We start from the raw sequence: 23,961 nt of genomic DNA, 5'->3' as shown, positions 1-23,961 counted from the left end.
TCTTTAGCTATATTCGCAACCTCGAAGGCAGTACACAATTATGTGCAGAGCTTATTGTTAATGGTGCCACCTATACTGAGCCAAGAGATATGGCAAACCTACTGTCTGACCAATTCGGCTCCAACTTCACCCCTCTCTACACCTAAATCTTCCCTCAGGAATTACCATCAATTATTACCCCCCCCCCCCACTATCACAAGGGAATAGGTCCTTAATGTTCTGTCTGTAAGGCCAAGAACACTGCATCAGTGGGTTCAGACAGTATCCCAGGATGCCCTCTAAATAGCATGAAACATGATCTGTCAGGCAGTGTGGAATTGCTATTTAACTGTGGTCTCCAAGCAGTGGAGAATTATAGCAATAACCCACGCCTGGGTGTGGGTAATGCTGGATTTACCCACAGTTGGCGTGATTTGGTCCCGAGGGTGAAGCCCGAGGGACCAAACAAAGCCAACCGTGGGTAAATACAGCATTACCCACACCCAGAAGTGGGTTATTGCTATTATACCATGACGTTATTTAAGAAAAGAAACTATTACTTTTCTTAAATAATGGCATAGTATAATGCCTGTTTACTGCCCTTCCGCAGATGTCTGGCATCCGCAGTTCTGATGTACTGCGCGCCTGCGCAGTACATCAGAGTTAATAAAAGCAACGGAGAAAGCAATATCTCCGTTGCTTTTTTTTTTTACTGTTTGGCTATGTTAAATGGGTTTAACATAGCGAGACAGCTTTAAAATAAGCAACGGAGATGTCCGTTGCTTATTTTAAAACTGTCTCGCTATGTTAAACCCATTTAACATAGCGAACAGTAAAAGCAACGGAGATCTTGCTTTCTCCGTTGCTTTTTAAACCTGTCTCGCTATGTTAAATGGGTTTAGCATAGCGAGACAGCTTTAAAATAAGCAACTGAGATCTCCGTTGCTTATTTTAAAGCTGTCTCGCTATGTTAAACCCATTTAACATAGCGAGACAGTGTTTTAAAAGTAGAGTTATACTAATGGAAAAAAGTCCGGGCGACCGGACCTTTTTCCATTAGTATAACTCGATTTACAATGTGCACGCTGGCCAATCAGCGTGCACGTTTTGGGGGGGTCATGGTATAATAGCAACACTAATCTCTCTGTACAGTGGTGGGTCATCAACAGACCCTGGAAACTGCAAACCTATAAATATATGTAAAGCCATGGAAATAATTATAATGGAAATGATCAATAATGTCCTAGAAAACCTCCGGACTCTATTTGACACAATACCCTACTTGGGCATTATTGACAAACTCAGGAGGGATATAAACCCGTGTGTCACCTGGTGGATAGTCACCTGGCTCACAGGACACACGAAGTTAGAATTGGACAGTCCACCTCCACATAGAGACCAGTCACAAGCAGAGTCCCACAAGGATTGGGTCCTGGAGCTGCTGTTTGGCATTTACTTCTCTGAAATCAAGACCAATACCGATGATGTCTGGCTAACTAAATTAGCAGATTGAATCTCCCACTGATGCACATGTTCTCCAGGAAGGGCTTACACAGAGAAATAACTGGTGTCAGTGCTGTGGACTAAACCTATATGCCAAGAAATGCATAACTGTATCCTTTGGGAAGTCGTCAACACACCCCCTGAGAGTTGACCTCATAATCGGGGACTTAATGACACACCAGACAGTAATCTAACCTTTGACTGCCACGTGTCTGCAATAGTGAGGAAATCCTTCTACGTTGTGCAACTTATAAACAAAGTTATGACCTTTAGGTCCAAGGAAGTCATTGTTCCACTGTGTCTGACATTCGTCAGACCTGTCATTGAGTGTAATGCCCCCTTTGGTATGTACCTAACCAGGCATGTCCAACAGTTAGAATGTCCACAGTGGTTCCTTACTAAAAGGTTACAGAGTGTGTGTAACATGTTCTATGCAGACCGCTTCAAGGCCCTATTCCTGCATGCTGTCTCCTACAGGCTGTTGAAGAAAGATGTATGCATGGCGTAGAAAGCATTGTCAGACCCCTTCTTGTGGACCTCCTGCGTATCTGCAAAACAAACAGCACCAGAATTACCCGTTCTAAAGACTTTAATCTTTCCTGTGATGCATATCGGACCTGCTGGAGAGGCAGGTCCCAGAGACTTACCCTTACTCAGGGGCAGGCTTCCCCATCCATGTAAAACAGCTCCCTAACCCAATTCAAGTGTAGCTTGGACATTTGGATGGGGAGCAGGAACTTCACCATGAGTTTGGCACCTACTTCTCCAATAGTCATGGGCAGTCTATAAATGGTTAATCTCTCAAATCCTTTCTTATACTTTTCAAGGGTACAAGAAGCTGTCCGAGACTGGGATGCATGGCTAGGCTTAAAAAGAGCCTTGGGGTCATTAGCCTAGTAAACACCTATGAACATATGAACCAAATGCTAGCAACTCTATCTTAGCAAATGGAAAGGTTTTGTAGTTGGTGCCAAGGAAAAACTAGAACTCATTTAAGGCCATTTTTCCCTGGCTCCACAATATTTGTGTGTTACTCTCCAATGGTCTGTTTTGTTTTGTAATCCAGGTTTGTTTGTCAGCCATTTCAGAACATCTTTCCATGGATCCCCCTCATTCAGTGCAGTGTTATGTGAAAATGTTTTTGAAGGAGTCGTCTGATAAGAAGCCTCCTTTTTAAAAAAACAAAAAAAAATGTAGCCGGTAGCTCCTCCTTGGAATCTTAAATTTTGTTAGAAAAACTAACTCTTGCTCTATTTGAACTAGCTCATTAAGGTGACTTGAGTTTCTTGACATGGAAGACTGTCTTCTTGCAGAGGTCAGAGTAATTACTAACACTGTCTGTGTTGTAAGCTCTCATGGTGGATCAACCTTATCTAATTTTCCACAAAGATAGGGATAGTTTAAAAACTAATCCTTCATTTATGCCTAAAGTGGTGTCCAAGTTTATCTTAACTCATTACAGCCAAGTGTGCCTCCAGGCATTTCAGCAGTTGCCTACTACTGAAGCCTGTAGGTGTCAAATGTTGCTTGTTCATATTTGCATTAGTAATTCTAAAATTATGCTATATGCAGTGTATCAGAAAATTTAATCGTAAAGTGTACATAATGGCAAACACTTTTATTGATATTTGACCTCTCTAATACAGCTGGTATTGAATATTAATTCTTTACTGTTTATTTGTATTGTAATAATTTTCATATGTGTGTAAATATCCCCATATTCGGTTAACACAGACTGAACTGGATAGCCTCTTATAAAAGCTGACGGTTGTATGAAGAAAGTTCTGCGGGCGGTATTTGTCTTGCTTGAATGGTTACTGAGAATGTTATAAGCTGTTTGTACAACATTATAAAATTAATACTCTGCCTTTATTTCGGCTTATAAATTCCATATTGAAGCATCCAAGTGATTGAATGCCACTAATGTAAAGATGTAAAAATTTATCCTGAATAGTTTGCCATTTACAATTTTCTAGTAACATTTATGGTTCCAGAGATATGAATATATTTGTTTGAGCTGTAAGGTAATTGCTTCATTTTTTAATGGCTCAAGCCATGCCTACTGGAAGTTAAATGTACACACTCAGGAACTGTACTGGAGGGAATGAGTTAAGCCAAGCCACCCATCTCGATATCTTCTTTCAGAACCTAAAAATAAAGGAGAAAGGGTAACTCCTATCTTGGGTGTCCACAGACAATTTGGATACTATCTTGGGAGGATTAGAAAAAAAACTGTATCAAAGCAGACCATTTCAAAATGATTGTCTCATTTTATTATTTTTTGTGACCCCACCACAACAAAACTGTTCCAGGCAGAGTCAAGGCCGATCCCACCAGATCCTCTGCTTCATCTGTGCTTTTGGAAAGGTTTGTATTCTGAAGTATTGTAGAAGCAGCAACTTGGTCTTCTCTGCACACTTCTGCAAAGTACTATAAACTTCTCCAGATCTAACACCTACTTTTCTAGGACTGTTCTCTAGGGGCCTCTGGACCCTGTTCTGTCCTCTCCTTGTCCTTTTCAGCTATGGTAATGTAGCTGTATAGCTTAAGCTACTGCAGTAGTGATCCTCATGGTGAACATAGTACAGTTGTGTAAGTAAACTGAACGTGAACAGATGTTTGAATACTACTGCAGTAGCTGCTCCCACTTGCCCCCCACCTTTTACTTTTGTATTTTTTTTTTTTTTTAATATTAAGGTGTGGACATTTTAGTATTGTACTCGCAGCCTGTCCTCTTAGGCTTTCACCTCACTCTCTCTCTCTGACAAGAAAGCTCTGAAAGTTTTTAGCATCTAAATCACTTTTTTTTTTTTTTTTTTTTTTACTTGGCTCAGTACTAGTAAACTAACATTTTGGGCATGTGGAAGGTTCTCTGAAAGCTTTGGAAGCCGGCCAGCTGTTATATCCTTTACAGGATGCAAGTCCTATAGCTTAGGCTACTGCAGCAGTGATCAATCAAGCATCTACTGTTTTTATGTTGAGTTTACTTGCACATCTTTACTTTTTCTATGGTTGTGAAGGAAGGAGAATATCATAGGCTACACTAATCTGCATTATGTAAGTTTGTGTAGATATATTTACAATTCAAAATGTTGCTTTAATGTAGGCATGATCCTTTAATTCTGTTTATGCATGGATAAATGAATGTTCGTTATGACACTGGAACGGAGGTGGAGTATACCTGTGACTTTGGTAGGGCAGTGCTTCTACTATAATCTGCTTTTTTGCAGGTGAAATTTTGGTCCAGCTGTAAAACAAGTAGGCTTGTGTATCAACAGTGATAAATGTAGTTAGAGCATACAAGGATCATTGCCAGGTCATATTTTAAAATTACATTTTTTTTTTTGTCTTCCAGGGCTTGGAAAATATTGACTGAAGAACGTGTTGTGTATCTGACTGCACCATTTCTTGTACATTAACAAATAGCAATGCGTAGGCTGTATTTTGGTTTCATTTGTTAAAAATGCAAATTGTGCAAAGAATGAGGAGTATAATAAACATATAAAGATGGAAGGTTGGCTGTTGTCCCATTTTGATATGCACAGTGAGATTATTGACTTCAAATATTTTGTGATATGAAATGGACTTTTTTGAGACATGATGTTCATCGTGTTTCACTGTTGCAGTCATGACTCTAGGGTTCTCCCCTGCCGGCAGGCAGTCCTCGGTCAGCCAGAATCCCAAAGTCTGGGTCCGGCGTCGGCTGCTCAGCCATGCTCCCTGACGTCGGAGCGCCAGGAGTACAAAGCTGACAACTGACGCCATGTTCTCCAGTCTTTCTTGCCGTGCGATTATAGCAGTTCGCAAGTGCCGGTTGGCTGACTCCTGACAATTTTTTATATACGTACTTCAGTCCGAAGACTCTCTTCTCCTACTCAAAGCTAAGTACCCCGTTGGGGAAACTTTTTTTTCTTGCTCCAGTCCGATGTCAGAAAAAGTTAATTGTATTTCATGTGGGAAGCAAATACCTCATAAGGATTTTCATTCTTGCTGTATTCCTTGCTTGGGCCCTGACCACGACGTAGGTAGTTGTCGGTTTTGTGCTACTAGATTCAATCAACGTACGATTAAACGAAGGTACGATTTTGCATTTCATTACTTAGGTAGGCGTTTTAATTATAAAATGTTGTCGGATACGGTTCCGACTACCGGAGTTCACAAACGACGCAAGGATAAAGACAGGCCTCTGAGGTCCAAATCAGACGATGTTGTACAAGCAGAGCCAGCTTCAGGTTCGGCCGTCGTCAGTGAGGCGCTTTTGCAGCCCCTGTCTGCCATTTCGGAACCGATGGCCGAAACTGACTCCCACGAGGAGCCAACTAGGCCTTTGAATATTTCTGTTGCAGGACCTTCGGACAATGCTCCTTCGGATGGGTCCGGAGGCACTGTGCAGGTACCGGCTTCCGAAGGGGTTTTCAGGCCTACTCAACTTCAAATAAAGACAAAGGCAAAGACTCCTTCCAAATCAAGACTGCAGCCCAGGCCTCTTCTGATCCGGCACCCAAGTCTCAGAAACTGTTACTTAAGATGGCGGAGGACTTGCTTACTATGATTAGGGGTTCACATCCCCCTCCAGATAAAAGGCCAAGACAGGAAGTGTATTATGACTCCTCTGATCAGGCTTCTGTTTTTTCCTCTTCTGACCAGGAGTATTCTTTTCCTCCTAATGAGGATTCTGATGCTGAGGAATCCATTCCTTCAGCTCCTCCCCCTGAGGATTTCTCTTTTGGGGAAACTTTGCATGAAATGAGGGAACATTTTCACTGGGAAGGACAGGAGTACTCAGAATCTAAGAAAAGACTAGGGGATTTTCTTCTTCTTCCCCAACATAGACCCCTGGCTATTCCTCCTCTTTTGGATATTGTGGATGATGCTTTTTCAGAGGCTAACTTGACTCCTGACTCTCTTCCTCCAGCTCCTGTTAAGCCAGACCGATGATATAGGGTTCCTGATTCCCACCAGTTTTTATACAAGAATCCTACTGCTGACCTTGAAACCATTTCTCAGGGTCCTAAGGGGGTTAAGGCCACTTCTGCTAAAAACCCCATTCCCACTGAGAAGGATTCCAGATCTTTAGAAAGATGGGGCAAAAAAGTGTGCACTTCTGCTACTTTATCTATTAGAGCTTTAAACTGTCAGTTTCATATGCTGAAATACCAGCAGTTTCTCCTGTCTGTTTTAAAACAAAAGCTAATCTCCGTTTCCGCCTGTGCAGATAAGGAATTACATGACTTAATGCATGCCACTGAACAAGTTGGGAAGCATGGTTTACACTGTGGATTTAACGCCTTGGGAAGCTTCTTGTAGGGCTGCTGCCTCTGGTACAGTCATTAGAAGGCATGCATGGTTAAAGGAACATAATTTGCCAGATCAAGTAAAAGCTAAATTATTGGATGCTTCTGTTCAGCATAATGTTTTGTTTGGATCTAAAGCTGAAGAGGTGATAAAGAAGATGGAGGACAAGGCAAAATCCATGCAAACAGTTAAAGATTTCTTACAAGTACAGCCACCCAGATTTAGTAGGAATTGGCTTACAAAAAAATTGGCCCTTTCCCAATTCAGACAGGCCTCAGAGGGGTATATACAGACACTCCCAAGGAAGGCCTCAAACGCAAGCCTCTTATAGACCAAGACAGTGGACTGCTTCCACCCCTAGGGGAGGAGAGGACAGATCGCAAACTCATAGAAAACAGACTCAATGACTCCCTCTGTTGGGCTGCAGGAACTTCTTGCCTGGTAGCCCCTCTTGGAGAAAAACTTTCTCTTTTTCATCTAAATTGGACTTGTATAACCCAAGACAAGTGGGTTCTGGATGTGGTTTCAAGAGGTTACATATTCCATTTTCATACCCTACCAAGACCAAGCGGATGGCCAGATCTTCCAAAACATCAATGGTTAGAGGCCTTAAACCAGGTGGAAGCTCTTTTGGCTATGAAAGCCATAGAACTAGTTTCACTTTCACTTTCAGAGATGGGACAAGGTTTTTACTCGAGGCTCTTTCTAGTCCCCAGGAAGCGAAATTCATGGAGACCCATTCTGGATCTGTCAGTCTTGAACATTTTTCTCGAGATACCAAAATTCAAGATGCTTACTGTACAGCAGCTACTTCCAATGCTGACCAAAAATGCTTGGATGGTAACTTTGGATTTAAAGGAGGCATATTTACACATTCCCATCAGGCAGGAATGCAGAAAATACCTCTGGTTCAAGGCCGGATCGAGGCACTATCAATTCTCTGCGCTGCCCTTTGGATTGTCTACTGCGCCCAGGGTCTTCACCAAATGCCTGGCTCCAGTAGTAGCTTATTGCAGACTCAAGGGAATTCAAATTTACCCTTATCTGGACGACTGTCTTATTCAGGCAGACAGCAAGGATGTCTTACTCCAGCATTTAGAGTTTGTTCAGAATCTTCTCAAGTTCCTGGGATTCACTGTAAACATATAAAAGTCAAATTTGATACCCTCGCAACAGATAATTTTTCTGGGTGCTTCTCTAAACAAAACAACCCAGATGGCATTTCTGACATACGAAAAACAATTACAGCTGGCTTCAACTTTCAAAACCTTGGCAACATTAACTCCGCTATCTGCAAGGAAATTCCTGCAGGCTTTGGGTTACATGGCCTCCTGCATCCGTCTCGTACCATATGCAAGGCTACATATGGGGAAAATACAGTGGTACCTAAAAAGTGTATGGTCTCAGCATTGCCACAGTTTAGACATTCAGATCACTGTCCTGCCTTGTCTTCAAAAGGAATTCCTTTGGTGGTCCAAGGCATGTACTCTAAACAAAGGAAAACCCTTCAGTGTGCCTCCAGCCACTCTGATACTAACCACGGACGCCTCAGATTATGCATGGGGAGCCCATTTTCAGGGCAACTGTCTGCAGGGCCTTTGGACAAAGGATCAGAAGCACCTGCATATCAATTTAAAGGAAATGTTAGCCGTTCAAAAGGCTCTATTGGCCTTCAGGGATCTTCTAAAACCAGGACAACTACTGATACGGACAGACCACAGTTATGTGGTACATAAACAAGCAAGGGGGATCTCATTCCTATCCCCTTTGCAGACTAGCCATGAATCTCTGGGACACAGCTCTAGCTTGCAAACTGGACCTTCAAGCTCAGTTTCTGCCAGGGAAGCAAAACTTCCTAGCAGACAGTCTGAGCAGAAACCTGTCGGACCCACACGAATGGATGCTGGACACCGAAATATTCAATATGATTACAGCAGTCTGGGGATGTCCTCACATAGACCTCTTTGCATCCCACCTCAATCATCAACTACAGATTTTTTGCACCAGGACATTCCACGAACTAGCTTGGAAAGTGGATGCACTATCATTCAGTTGGAGAAATCTCTCTGGGTATGCCTTCCCGCCTCTTTCTCTTCTTCCACGGGTATTATTAAAGATCAAACAGGACAAGCCCAAGATGATAATCTTGCTGGCCCCAAATTGGCCTCGACAGTTTTGGTACCAAACACTGAAAAAACCTTTGTATAGAGCCCCCTTCGGTTTTACCACAGACTCCGAACCTTCTGTCCCAACACCAAGGTCAGGTTCTGCACTTCCATGTCAAAACTCTCAGCCTGGCGGCCTGGTTAATCCAGGGTCTATGATTCATTCTGTCCTACCCAAGCAGGTTATGGATGTCATTTTAGAAGCCAGACGTCCTAGCACTAGAAAATCTTATGCAGGAAAATGGAAAAGATTTTGTTCCTGGATGCAAGCTCAGGATTCCGATCCTCTTATTCCTAACATTCCTCTGATTTTACTTTACCTGACAGACCACTTACATAAGGGTCTCTCTTTCTCTTCCATTAAGATACATGCCTCTGCTATTTCTGCTCATTGTAATACAGACCCTCCAATCTTTTTCCACCAGCTCATGACAGTTTCTCAGAGGAGCTAAGAACTTAAGGTCCCCTAGATCTCCTCCCATTCCTGCTTGGGATCTCAACTATGTTTTGGAAAAACTCACCTTATCTCCTTTTGAGCTTGCTGCCACATCTGACATCAAGTTTTTATCTTGGAAGACAGCCATCCTGTTAGCTCTGACCTCTGCCAGGAGAGTTTCGGAGTTGCAAGCTCTCATGGCTGTGGAACCTTATATTATTTTTCATCAAGACAGGGTGTCTTTAAGGACTAATCCTACTTTCATGCCTAAGGTGGTTTCCAAAGTGGCTTTAAATCATACTATTCACTTGCCAACTTTTTTCCCCACTCCTCAAAATAAGGGGGAAAGGAGCTTGCATTCCTTGGATGTACACAGACAACTACGTTTTTACCTGGACAGAACCAAGGACATCAGGAAATCAGAGCAATTTTTTGTTTCTTGTGCCTCAACTTCCCAAGGTAAAGCCATTTCAAAATGGACCATTTCTAAATGGATTGCTCATGGAATCAGATTTTGCTATTCACACCATGGAAAGCAAATCCTAGGGAGTATAAGGACTCTCTCTACCAGAGCTGCTGCCACTTCAGCTGCCTTCCTCAGGGGAGTTCCTACCAAGGACATTTTGGAAGCTGCAACTTGGAGTTCAGTGCATACCTTTTTCTAAGCACTACAGTCTACCTCTTTACTCTAAGTCTAGGGCAGGCTTTGCTTCTGCAATCTTGCAGGGCCTTTTAGCCACCCCCTCTACTTTATGACCACCTCCCTTTTATTCTGCTTTGGGATTCAACCCTACAGTCATGACTGCAACAGTGAAACCCTATGAACATAGTACAGTTGTGTACACTTACCATAAATGTAGATGTTCGAGTGTCTTCACTGTTGCAGTCTGGGTTTCCCTCCCTCCTGTCCCCTCTTATTTTTTCTTTTGTGTAGTTCTTTTTTTCACCCTTCTTCTGAGGTGTATTTGCAAAGGGTATGGGATCTTGCTCATTTTGGAACACCTGACATCTGGGGCAAGAAAAACTGGAGAACATGGCGTTGGCTGTCAGCTTTGTACTCCTGGCGCTTTGATGTCAGGGAGCATGGCTGAGCAGCCGACGCCGGACCCAGACTTTGGGATTATGGCCGACCAAGGACTGCCTGCCGGCAGGGGAGAACCCTACAGTCATGACTGCAACAGTGAAGACACTCTAACATCTACATTTATGGTAAGTGTACACAACTGTACTTTTGTTATGAGCAGGAAGACTAGACTTCATTTCGACGGTCCTTTTATAGTGTTCAGTTTTTGAGTATTTCCCTTTCTAATATTCCCAGCATCTCGCAGTTCTGAAAATCCTGTTTCCGCACGAGTGCTTGCACCTTTTGTTGATATACCACTGTGTTATACAGTAAGCTAGGAGGGTGAAGCAAGCCCTCTTTCTCCATGTTTCTTTTCTCTTGATCACAGTTAGATTCTTAGTTTTAACTTGTATCTTTGGAAAGCTTCTGCATTTGATACCTGAGAAATTAAGATTTTGGAGTTTTTTTTTTTTAGTAGTTACATTACAAAGACAAGTCCCATGCTATCACTGTTTTACTGCTTGGGACCAATACACAGTATGGAGAGCAACAAATCTCAGCTCTTCAACCAGGCCACCCATAAAAGATGACATGTTAATCTAGAGGCCTGTTACATTTCACTCCAGATGGCATCCTTGGATGATCACAGGAGACTTTCTCATCCCAAACCAGGGGAGGATAGATGGAACACTGTAAGGGATATTGGAATTCAGTTGTAGTCCAAAGCTCCCTATTAAAGATTTTTAACTTGGAGCATACTAGAGCATACTTGCATTCTTACTTTTTGTTTAGCATATATCACAGAGACTGCCACACCTATCCACTTTGCCCCAGGATAGGAATCCAGAGCAGTTTGGACAAAATAGGCAAGACTGTGTTTGCCGCTTTGGTTCTGTAACTGTCACTTTTACCAGTGTTTTGTAGCTCGGTATCTGGAAGAAGTGACGATGAAGTCTTACAAGATCTTGGACCTGCAGGCTCATATTTTCATGAGACCATGTTGGATCTTTCACGACAATTAAGTGTAAACATAATTGTTATGGGAATTTATTTTCTGTGTAGGAATTGCTTATAGGTGTCATTCTAACAGTCTGTCCCTGGGAATGTATGGATGCACTGTAAATGGGAGTGCACCCTTTGCCACATTCCATTCTTTTTGCTGCTCAGGCTGGATGTTGAGTGTACTTTGCATTGTTACTCACTTAAGGCAACAAAAAAAAATCTATGAATCAAGTGAATCGTTGCTGTGCCTTACTTAATCAGTCGATTTGTAGGTGTCTGTGTTTGGCAGTGCTGTATACAAACCTTTTATTTATTTTTTTATTTTTGTAATACTTGCGTGATATATTGCATGTTTTGAGTTTTGTAATGTCCCAGACAAATGCTTACCAACAAAAATTGTTGTGGTTGTCAGTTTCCTCTGGAAGAGTTTGTGTCTTTTCTGATTAGAAAGAATCGCTGTATTAATTTTGAACACTGTGCTAAATTGAGCAAAAAGACTTGAGCAGGAGGTAGTGGAGTTTACATTTCTTTGAGAGTACAGAAACTTGCAACTCTTTTACTTACAGCTGGTTAAAAAAAACACACAGGAAATCTTCATAAAGATAAAAAAACTCACTGGGGTGGTTAGCGCACTGAATTAGGGACAAGTATTGGAAGAATGAGGAACCTAGGGCTGTGTTGAATGAAGGTGTTAGATGCTCACCACCAGGTCAAGTCTTTTTCAATGTCTTCTTTCTTCAGCAATCTCTTTCTCTTTCAATTGCACTCCTCCCAGTTTCCCAGGGTATAGTACTGTGTGTCTATATTGTGTGCTTTCTTTTGTCTTCTAATGTGAACCTTCTAAACTCTTTCCCTGTAATCAAGTTTTCCCATTCCCTTTACCATTGTGGTAACACTGTTGCACACATTCTGCTGGTGTCCTCTCCCTTTCTGTGTATAGCCAGAGAAACTGGTCACTATACTTCAGATGTTACATTTCTTGTCTTTCATAATGGGAGAATGACCCTAGCATTTCAGAAGTTGGCTACTCATCTGGACAGCTCAGCATACTGTTGTGCTACTGTATTTTCACATTATATTGCATAATTGAAACTAAAGATGATTTTTAGTCCTGTGGTGATCCTTCCTAGGGCGATTCTTCTTGGCACATGTATTTCCAATATGATCCCCATCAGAAGGCTTAACCTTATGTTGTGTCTTGAATCCCAGCTGCCACCTTTGCACCCATCTTGCAGCCCACATTAGGCTTAACTATTCCACTTGTCTGTAAGCACTTGTCAAGCTTAGATAGTATGAGATAACAAGCTGTGCCTGCTCTGCAACTCCAGAGTGACATCTGAATAAGATTTTTTTTAAAGAACCAGACTTGGCACTTAGTCATGTGTACTTCCACTGGCTACCTGGTTTCCTTTTTATTTTCCTGCTCTGGTCATGTAGACAACTTCTGTTCACCTCTCTATCTTTGGTCTCTTAATAACCCTTAAATATACCCCCTACTTTCTGTGAAACTTAGTAGTACAGGCCTTTATAGGTTCATAGGAAGGTACTAGGCTATCTTCCCGAGGGCAATTTATAAGCATAGCCAGAGTGTGTCGGCTTTCGCCGCCCCATTGATTAATTAATTAACTGAGCCTCTGTCAAGCAGAGCTAATGAAGTGATCCCAGGGGTGTATTTTCTGTTACCCATCCACTCATCAAGGCTTCTCTTGAAGAGTGTTAGTGAGGGGCTCTGCCTAATGTTGTTATGAATTTTGTTCCAAAGCATGGGGAGTATCTGACGGGAATCTATCCCTCCAGCACGTTCTATTTATTGTTGTGGCAAGGTTTAGCTCACTAGAGCACGTGGCTCACAGCGACTTGGATTTCTTTAGGTGGAGCATGTCCATCGATTCTGAGTTGGACATGGATTTGTAAGTCAGGTAGAAATCTCCTCTGAGTAAGCGATATGCCACTGAGTGCAGCCAGAGTTTTTTCAGTCGGGCTGCATAGGACATATGTTTGAGGCCAGTAATCCTCTTGGTGAGGTGCTTTTGTGGTCTTTCTAGCTGTTGGAAGTGTCTTGTGAGGTACATCCCAAATGGGGCGTTGTACTCTGATAGGTCTGAGTAACTAGTAGAGGGGCACTATAACCTCTATTTCTAGATGTGAACCCCTTAGTAATTAGATGGGCCACATAGGATTTCCTAACTACTTTGGCAATATGATTGTCAAAGGAGAGATTGCTATCTACCTGGGTCCCCAGACCCCTTATTACCTCTTCTGTATTAAGGGGGCTGCCGCCTATGTGGTAATTCGTGGGTGTTTCATTTTTTCCCCAAACGGGATGACTATGCATTTTTTGGCATTTAGCTTGAGGCCATGACTTTGACACCAGGTGTCTGTCTCAGTAAGACCTTTTTGAGGGATGTCCGTGTCAGCCGGCGAGTCAATTATGGCTCCCAGTTTGCAGTCATCGGCGAACTTGATTAGCCATAGTCCTCCTGTTTTTGCCTGTACTTCTGAGAAATATATGTCGAACAGTAGGGGTCCCAGAACCGAGCCTCGTGGGACACCACTTGGGACTGGTTTAGAGTCGGACCTGGAGCCTACTATTCTTACAGTGTGTTCTGTCTGTAAGCCAGTTGGCAACCCATCTCATGACGTAGGGGTTTATGTTTAGGCTGGTGAGTTTTTCTATAATACCCAAGTGAGGAATAGTGTCTAACATCTTGGCAAGATCAAGGTAGGCTGTGTGAGAACCACCTTTCCCTCGTCTATGGCCTTGGTGACTGTCTTGAAGAAGTCAAGCAGGTTTAGTAGGCATGATCTGCCCTTAAAGCCGAACTGTGTCAGGTCAAGTGTTTGGAGGTTCCCAATGTCTTTGTTAATGAGTTCCATGATGAAGCCCTCCATAGCCTTGCAGACCAGGGTAGTCAGGCTTATGGGGCGATAGTTACCAGAGTCAGTTGTGGCCCCTCCTTTGTGGAGCGGAATAACTGTTGCTGTGTGCCATTCTATGGGCGTGTAGCCTGTGGAGAGGCTGAGGTTGAACAGTGTGTTTAGGTGGGGGATTAGTTTGTTCTGTTCGTGCAGGACGCAGCCTGGGACACCATCTGGCCCCATTGATGTGTTTTTTGGCTTTTAAAAGGGCTGTTTTACCTGTGCTTCTGTGATTTCCGGGACACTACACTTTTCCGGTATTGTTGTGGGCCGTTTTGAAGGTGAGAGGGAGGTGAAGTTTGCATTTAATCTTATCTGCCAGGATGTTGGCAATATCAGTAGGTTCAGTATATTATGTGCTGTTTTGCACTAACTCCCAGCATATCTTTAGTTGCCACTTAGATTCTTGACATAGCTAAAGAAAGCTTTGTGGTTATCTTTCGAATCCTTGGATATTTTTCTTTCGAAGTTAGCCTTGGATGATTTTATGAGGGGCCTTAGTTTCTTACTGCTACTGATCAGGGATGTCTTTCCTCCTTGTGATTTGCTTTTTTTCTGAACTAGTTTCCTCCTTTTGTTGTATAACCTGTTTATGGCAGGGGTCCAGCAGACTGGTTTTCTTCTCTTAGGGGGAACGAGTCTTGGTTTTGCTAGGGATGGCATGATCCATGCATCCCTGTAGGTGCTTATAGAGTGCAATTGTAAAGGATTCTGCATCTGGGCAGTGTTATCCTTTTTAGCGTGAGGGCTGTGAAACTCACCACCTCTGCCTTAAGTAAGGTGAAGTTTGCTTTAGAAAAGTTTTTCACTGTGGTTTCCTTGGTTGGGGGTGGTGGTGGGGTGTGGACATCCATGGTGATTAGTTTATGGTCTGATCTAACCAGCGATTGGTTGACCTCTGGTACGGAACACTTGTCGCCCATGTTGGTGATGACCAGGTCCCATATGTTGTGGCCTCTGGTAGGGGAGTTTACCAGCTGATCCAGGGCATTTGAGTTGATAAATGCCAGGAAGCGCTGAGCCTGGGAGTTTGTACTAAAATAGTTTTCCCAGTTAATGGTAGGGTAATTGAAATCACCCAATATCCGGGTGTTCAGTAGGACCTTCATGTTTTCCAGTGTCTCCAGAAAGGTGGAGTGGTGGTCCTGGGTCATGGAGGGTGATCTGTAGCAGGCCACAATTTGCATTGCAGATTTGCCCGATGTTAGTTACCTCTGAGATCATCCATGCGCATCATGCTGCACCACTAACCTGGAGGTGTGGGTATCCTTGATGAATATGGATAACACCCCCTCCTTTTGTGTTTCGGTCCATGTTCTGTGGCCGAAATGTGTGGTATGAGTTGTAGCCCAGTAGTGCTGGAGTCCTCTCTGGAGCCTTGAACCAAGTTTCCGTTACTGCACACATGTCAACGTTCTCCATACTTAGGAGTGCTTCGAGTGCATGCATTTTAAGATTTAAACTCCTGGCGTTAGAGTAGCATAACCCTCAATTGTTTTTACTTGTGCTATTTACGGAGGTGGGTTTGAATTTTGAGCCTTGCCAAAAAAGGCACTATGGGGGCAGCAAGAGCCTTGGCCAGTGTTCGAAAGCCAAGGGGTGACCGGTGCAAGCCTTCTCTTGCGAAACAATGCGGCTTGTCGAGCATGTCATCCCAGGCTGACAGACACTGGATCCCCTTTGAATTACATCAGAAGCTAAGCCAATTGTTGAAATTTATCATTTTTTCTTTATACTGAGGTATCATTCTTGGTGAGGGCAGAATGCTACTCTGAGGTCATACCTGCCTGGCTACATGATCCGAGAGCTCTTCCATGTCTTTCTTCATGTAGTCCAGGGAGGTACGTCTCAGGTCATTCACACCAACATGAACAATGACAGTGTCATATTTGTACTTGTTCTGGAGTGACCTGAGTGCTTGTGTTATGTGGTGGGTTCTGGCTCCCGATAGACAGGCAACAGTAACCTTCTTGCCCAGCCTAGTGAGTGAGGTGTCAGTGTGACTGACTATTGAGTCACCCATTACTAGTGTGTTGGGTATATTATTTCGCCTGAGCTGTGATTGTGTGGCACATTGATTTTGTGTTTTATGTGTTGTCTGGTTTGTGACGGGATGTGCAGGTTTTGTGAGTGTCTGCTTTGGAGCTCTCTGATGCTTTTGCAGGTTTTTATTTAGAGCCTCAGAGTATGATTTTGTGTATTTTTTGCCAGTGCTGGTTTAGTAGGTCTATGCGAGGCTGGAGGTCTGATGCAAGCGTTAACCTTCTCCTCATGACTGTCTGTTCCAGTCTTTGGTAGAGAGACCTTAGCCTCCAGTTTGGCTGTATAATTGCATCTCTCGCATAGGTTAGTGTTTTGTGGTAGGAGGAGACGGCTGTCTGTACATGAGGCAGTTGTAACATTGCCTCAGGATACCCAGATTCACCAGCTGGGCTGGAGAGTACACTTGAAGTTGCCCTTTGGTCATGCCTGAATAGTAGGGTGAGCTGTTTAGTCGCTTGGTTGGGGAGGGGTGGATAAAGAGCCTTGCCCTGCTGGGCAGTCAATTGTTGGGTTATATTAGTGCTTGCTATTAGGTCTGAGCAAGTGCTGGATTGCAGGATGCTTTTTGAGTGCTTAGGTTGAGAGTTAGACTAGTTTCAAGCGAAAAACTGAAGAGGAGACTTAGTGGAGCAGGGAATAATTTAACCCTAGCTAACCAGTGCTGCCCGGCGCACAAAACCGTGCAAATGCGGTTTTTAAACTATTAACTTCTGGGCTGGAACCACTCCTCCAGGGACAGATGGCTGCTCAAAGTTCCCCTCTCTCGCAGGTGAACAGAGAAACTTCCCTCTATCCAAGTAAGGTATGGGCAACTCAAACTTAACACCGCCCTGAATTCAGCACTAGCCTGAATACTGGACTATACTAGCTCAGAAAGGTGGGAAACAAGAATTTTTTTTTGTTTTTTGTTTTGAAAAGATAAGGCAAAAACAGTAAAAAGTACACTTAAAACAGCTTTAAATGACTACAAGGGAGCAGAAAAGGCTATCGCATTTTAGTGTGTAGCCTAAAACAGTTAATTTATTTAAACAAAAAACTTTTTAAAAGTACAGTCAGTCAAATAAGTACAATATGTGGAAAAAAAACAAGATTTAAATCACAGTAGGTACTGGAAAATCGGCATTTAGGCGGAAAACAGTTTTAAGCACAGCAAGAAAATACAGAAAACTGATAATCACTCCAACGGAATCCAGATGTGGTACAGGTACTGAATTATTGTTATGCACATCCCTGATGTTCTTTTTTGGATATGAATTAATTTAGATTGCACAGATAATGTCTTAAGTCATGGATGTTCGTGTTTCACTGCTGCAGTCATTACACTTGGGTTATCCTGCTGGCAGGCTACCTGCAGTTGGCCTGAATTCCAAAGTCTTGGTCTGGCATCGGTTGCTGTCGCCTTTTCCCTGACGTCCGTGGGCCAGGGGTATAAAAGATGCTGCCGATGCCATTTTCTTCAGTCTTTCTTGCCGCGTGGTGCCCGAAGCAAACGCAGTTTGCAAGTGCCGGTTGGCCGACTCCTGAGATTTTCGAAATTGAATTTCAGATCCGAAGTCTTCTATAAAGCTAAGTACCCCATTGGGGAAACATTTTTTTCTTGCTCCAGACCGATGTCAGAAAAAGTTAACAATTGTATTTCTTGTGGGAAGCAAATACCTCATAAGAATTTTCATTCTTACTGTATTCCTTGCCTAGGCCCTGACCACGACATTGCTAGTTGTCTGTTTTGTGCTAGATTTAACCAACGCACTAAGCGTCGGTACGATTTTGCTTTTCATTACTTTGGCCGAAGGTTTAACTACATAATGCCGTCGGAACAGCCGACGACCAGAGTTCATAAAAAGCGCAAGGAAAAAGAAGAGAACAGGCATCCAAGGTCCAAAACTGATGACAAAGCCTCTTCTAGGCCAGTCGCCAGTTCTCAGTGAGGCGCTTTCGCAGCCCCTGACACCCACTACCTCAGAGTCACAGGCCACCTCCGACTCCCACGTGGAGACAACTAGGCCTCTGGTATTCAAGGTATTGGGCCTTTGGAAACTAATCCCTCAGATGGGTCCGGAGCCGTTGAGCAGGCATCTGCTTCTGAGGGTGTTTTCAGACCTACACGGCTTTATATCAAGCCAACTTCAGCATCAAAGACAGATTAAAACAGTTTTAAAGACAAGGAAACAAGTACAGCATTCTCCAGGACAGACTTCCATGCCCAAGAAACAGATGCTCAAAATGGCCGAAGACCTAATTACTTTGATCAGAGGTTCCCATCCCCCCCCCCCGATAAGAGGCCTAGGCAAGACACTGAATATGATTCCTCTGATCAGGTTTCCATTTCCTCTGACTCTTCTTCAGAACGGGGATACTCTATTCCTCCTTATGAGGATTCTGATGCTGAAGAATCTATTCTTTCAGCTTCTCCTCCTGAGGATTACTCATTTGGGGAAACTCTGCATACCATGAGGGAGCATTTCCACTGGGAGAGCCAAGATTATTCAGATTCAAAGAAAAGGCTCGGAGACTTTCTTTTACTACCTCAGCACAGACCTCTTGCTATTCCTCCTGTTCTAGACATTGTAGATGTATTTTCAGAGTCCAGCCTGTCTCCCGACTCTTTACCTCCTGTTAAGCCAGACAGATACTACGGGGGTCCAGGTTCTCATAAATTTCTATATAAAAACCCTGCTGCTGACCCCAAAATTATTTCTCAGGGTCCCAAAGGGTCAAGGCTGCTACTGCAAAACCCCCTGTCCCTTCAGATAGAGATTCTAGGGCACTGGACAGATGGGGGGAAAAAAGTTTACACTTTGCCTACCTTGGCTGTAAGGGCTTTAAATTGTCAGTTTCATATGCTTAAATATCAGCAATACTTAATGTCTCTGTTAAAACAGAAAATGTTGACAAATTCTGAATGTTCTGAGAACAAGGAATTGCAGGATTTATTGCATGCAGCTGAGCAAGTGGGAAAACAAACTTTGCAATGTGGTTATGATTCACTGGAGGCCTCTTGCAGGGCCACTGTAACAGGCTCTGTCATTAGAAGGCATGCTTGATTAAAGGAACAGACTCTGCCTGATCATGTTAAAGCAAAATTATTGGATGCTCCATTACAGCATGATACTTTGTTTGGTGTTAAGGCAGAAGAGGTGTTGAAGAAAATGGAGGATAAAGCTAAATCTATGCAGACAGTGAAGGAATTTTTACAGGTACAGCCACCCAGCGTTAGCAGGAACTGGCCTTCTAAGAACTGGTCCTTTCCCATGTCAGACAGGCCACAAAGAGGCAGATACAGACACCCTAGAGGGAGACAACAGCCCCAGGGTTCATACAGGCCAAAACAATGGGGCGCTTCTACCTCCAAAAGCTGAGAAGACAAATCACAGCCATATAGGAAACAGTCCCAGTGACTCCCCTCTACCAATGCCATGCATTTATCTTTTGGCAGCACCCTTAGGGGGAAGGCTAGCACTATTTTCACAAAATTGGCACGATCACCTAGGACAAATGGGTCTTAAGTATAGTCTCTCAGGGCTACAGGTTCCACTTTCACGCCCTTCCAAAGGCAAAATGTATGCCAGACCTGCTACACAATTAATGGGCAGAGGCACAAAACCAAGTTTCATCTCTCATGGACATGAGGGCTATTCAACCAGTGCCACAACAAGAGCAGGGACAAGGATTTTACTCAAGACTTTTCTTAGTACCAAGAAAGGACAAAGCATGGAGACCAATTCTGGACCTGTCTATTCTAAATACTTTTCTGGACGTTCCGAAATTCAAAATGTTGACTCTGCAGCAGCTTCTGCCCATGCTGGGCAAGAAGGCTTGGCTTGTAACTTTGGACCTCAGAGGCATACCTGCATGTCCCAACCAGACAATCTTGCAGAAGATACCTCCAATTCATAGCTGGCTCCACGCACTACCCTTTGGCTTATCTACTACGCCCAGGGTCTTCACAAAATGTCTGGCACCAGTAATTGCATTTTGCAGACAAAGAGAAATTCAAATATATCCCTACTTGGACGTCTGCCTTATTCAAGCAGAGACCAAAGATATTCTACTAAAGCATCTGGCGTTTGTAAAAAGATTACTAATTTGCCTAGAGTACACAGTAAACACAAATAAATCAAGACTAGTACCCTCTCAAGAGATAATATTCCTGGTTGCAAGCTTAAATACAACTGCCCTGATGGCTTATCTCACGCCAGACAAACAAAGGCAACTGACTTCTTACTCCAAAAGCATGGCAACAAAGACCCAGTTATCTGCAAGAAAAATTCTGCAGGCTCTGGGCTACATGGCCTCCTGCATTCTGCTAATTCCATATGCAAGACTGCATATGAGGAAACTACAGTGGTACCTAAAAAGTGTTTGGACTCCACATTGCCACAGCCTGGAATCGTTAATTTCACTCATTCCTTGCCTGCAACAGGAGTTTCGATGGGCACAGGCCTGTCACCACAAGGGACAGCCATTCACTTTACCCACAGCCAGGCAAACACTAACAACAGATGCATCAGATTATGCCTGGGGGGCCCACATGGCAGGAACATGTATTCAGGGCACATGCCCCCCCCCCCCCCCAAGTCAAAGGCATCTACACATCAATCAAAAAGAGATGCTAGCTGTACAAAATGCCCTGACAGCCTTCAAGGACCTACTTCATCCAGGACAGCTGCTGGTAAAGACTGACAACACCACAGTCATGTGGTACATAAACAAGCAGGGGGGCACACATTCCTACCTTCTCTGCAGACAAGCCATGATTTTGTGGAACACAGCAGTGACCTACCAAATACACCTGCAAACACAGTTCCTGCCAGGAAAAACAAATGCTCTGGCAGACGAACTAAGCAGAAACCTCATGAGTGGAAACTAGATCCACAAATCTTCAGTAAGATAACCAGGAAATGGGAATGCCCAGACCTAGATCTTTTTGCCTCCCCTCACAACTGCCAACTTCAGAGATTCTGCACAAGGACTTATCACAAACAAACATGGAAAGTGTTATCACATGGTTCACAAAGTCCGTGTGCCACACAGTCACAGCCCTTAAGGCTAAACAACACACCTAATACACTTGTAATAGGTGACTCTATTGTCAGACACACTGACGTCCCACTCACCAGGCTGAACAAAGAGAAGGTCACTGTAAGCTGCCTGTCGGGTGCCAGGATCAGCCACATAACACAAGCACTCGGGTCACTCCAAAGCAAGTACAAATATGACTCCGTCATTGTCCATGCTGGTGTGAATGACCTGAGACTTACCTCCCTGGACTACATGAAGAGAGACATAGAGGAGCTCTCTGATCATGTAGCCCAGGCCGGTATGACCCTGACCTTGAGTAGCATCTTGCCCTCGCCAAGAATGATGCCACAGTATAAAGACAAAATGATCAATTTTAACAATTGGCTAAAGTATTGGTGTCATTCAAAGGGGATCCAGTGTCTGTCAGCCTGGGATGACATGCTCGATAAGCCATGTTGCTTCGCTAGGGACGGCTTGCACCTGTCACCCCTGGGCTTTTGAAAATTGGCTAAGGCTCTTGCCACCCCCATAGTGCCTTTTTTAGGCAAGGCTCAAAAGACAAACCCACCTCCATAGACAACGCAAGGAAAAAGAAACTAACGGTAATGCTGCTCAACGCCAGAAGTCTAAACTTCAAGATGCAGGCACTCAGGGCTCTCCTCAGTATGGAGAATATCTATATCTGTGCAGTAACAGAAACCTGGTTCAAGGCTCCCGAGGGCACCCCAGCATTACCAGGTTATACCTCATACCATGCTTTTCGGCCCCAAAACTCGGACCGAACCACAAAAGGAGGGGGAGTATCCATATTCATCAAAGATACCCACACCTCCAGGTTAGTGGCACTGCACGAAGCATCAGAGACCATCCAATGTGCAAGTAACAGTGGGCAAAACTGCCTTTCAGTATGTAGTCTGCTACAGACCACTCTCCCAAACTCAGGAACCCCACTCAGCTTTCCTGAGAACACTGGAGAATATGAAGGTCTCTCCAAACACCATCATATTGGGTGACTTCAACTACCCAAACATAAACTGGGAGCACTACTCAAGCCCCAACACCCTCGCCCAATACTTCCTAGAATTTATAAACTCCAATGCTATGGAACAACTGGTCACCACTCCCACAAGAGGGGAAAACATATTGGATCTGATCATCACCAACATGGGGACTCTGTTCCATACCAGAGGCATACCCCTCATTGTTAAGATCTGACCATAAATGAATCTCACTGGACATGCATATCCTGTCCCCACCCCCAGCCAAGGAAACCACTGTGAAGAACTTCTCAAAAGCAAACTTCACACTTCTCAAAACCGAGGTTGAATCCTTCAAAGCCCCCCGGGCCAGTGGAAAATACGGCCCAAACTGCAGAATCCTTTACAAACGCATTCTGTGGACACCTACAGGAATGCATGGATCGTGCTATCCCAAATAAAACCAAGACTCACTCCTCCAAAGGCAGGAGACCTGTCCGGTGGACCCCAGTCATAAATAAGCTATACAACAGAAGGAGGAAGCTACTACATCAAAGAGCAAAATCCCAAAAAGGGAAGGCATCTCTGATCAGTACTAGCAAGAAACTATGATCCCTCATAAAATTATCCAAGGCCAGCTTCGAAAGAAAAATTGCACAAGATGCTAAAGATAATCACAAGGCCTTCTTTAGTTATGTCAGGAACCTGGGTGGCAACTCCCAGATATGCTCTGAGTTAGTGCAAAATGACAAAAAATACACAACCCACAGACATTGCCAACATCCTGGCAGACAGGTTCAGTGCAAACGTCCCCCCCCCACAAAAGAGCAAATATCTATCCCAACAGAGTGTAGCCTCCCTGACATCACAGATGCGCAGGTGAGAGCTGCCCTCTCCGAAGCAAAAAACACAGCATCAGTGGGACCGGGCGGTGTCCCGGGCTGCGTCTTACATGAGCTCCAAGAAGAACTAAACCCTCACATAAAATCACTGTTCAATCTCAGCCTTACTACAGGATATGTACCCAAGGAATGGCGTACAGCAACAGTGGTCCCACTCCACAAAGGTGGTGCCACAACGGACCCCAGAAACTATCGCCCTATAAGCCTGACTAGCCTGGTCTGCAAAGCTATGGAGTGTATCATCATGGAACTCATAAACAAAGACATTGGGAACCTCCAAACACTGGATCCTACCCAATTCGGCTTTAAGGGCAGATCTGGCCTCTTGAACCTTTTCGACTTCTTTGAAACTGTCACCAAGGCCATAGATGAAGGGAAGGTAGTCCACACAGCCTACCTGGACCTCGCAAAAGCCTTCGACACAATACCCCACTCGGGCATCATAAATAAGCTCACCACCTTAAATATCAACCTCTGTGTCACAAGATGGGTTGCAAACTGGCTCAGGGATAGAACCCACATGGTCAGAATTGCAGGTGCCATGTCAGACTGTAAACCATTTACAAGTGGCGTCCCACGAGGCTCAGTCCTGGGACCTCTCTTGTTCGGTATATATTTCTCTTGAGGTACAGGCTAACACGGGAGGACTATGGCT

General features: G+C 43.9%; 1 protein-coding gene across 1 annotated transcript in view; it reads left to right on the top strand.

Moving 5' to 3' along the window:
• NDUFA1 (NADH:ubiquinone oxidoreductase subunit A1) overlaps nt 1-4,995 on the top strand; it is a 54,065-nt gene extending 49,070 nt beyond the window's left edge. The window contains exon 3 of the mRNA XM_044057359.1: nt 4,838-4,995. Within this exon, the coding sequence (XP_043913294.1) occupies nt 4,838-4,858 (21 nt within the window). The 3' untranslated portion in view covers nt 4,859-4,995. The remainder of the gene's footprint in view (nt 1-4,837) is intronic.
• The last annotated feature ends 18,966 nt before the right edge of the window (nt 4,996-23,961 follow it).

Source organism: Protopterus annectens, chromosome 15.part0, assembly GCF_019279795.1.
Source record: "Protopterus annectens isolate FY-2018-M chromosome 15.part0, PAN1.0, whole genome shotgun sequence".
NCBI lineage: Eukaryota > Metazoa > Chordata > Ceratodontiformes > Protopteridae > Protopterus > Protopterus annectens.
Note: the sequence above shows the minus strand (reverse complement) of the source record. Positions and strands in the feature narration are given on the sequence as shown.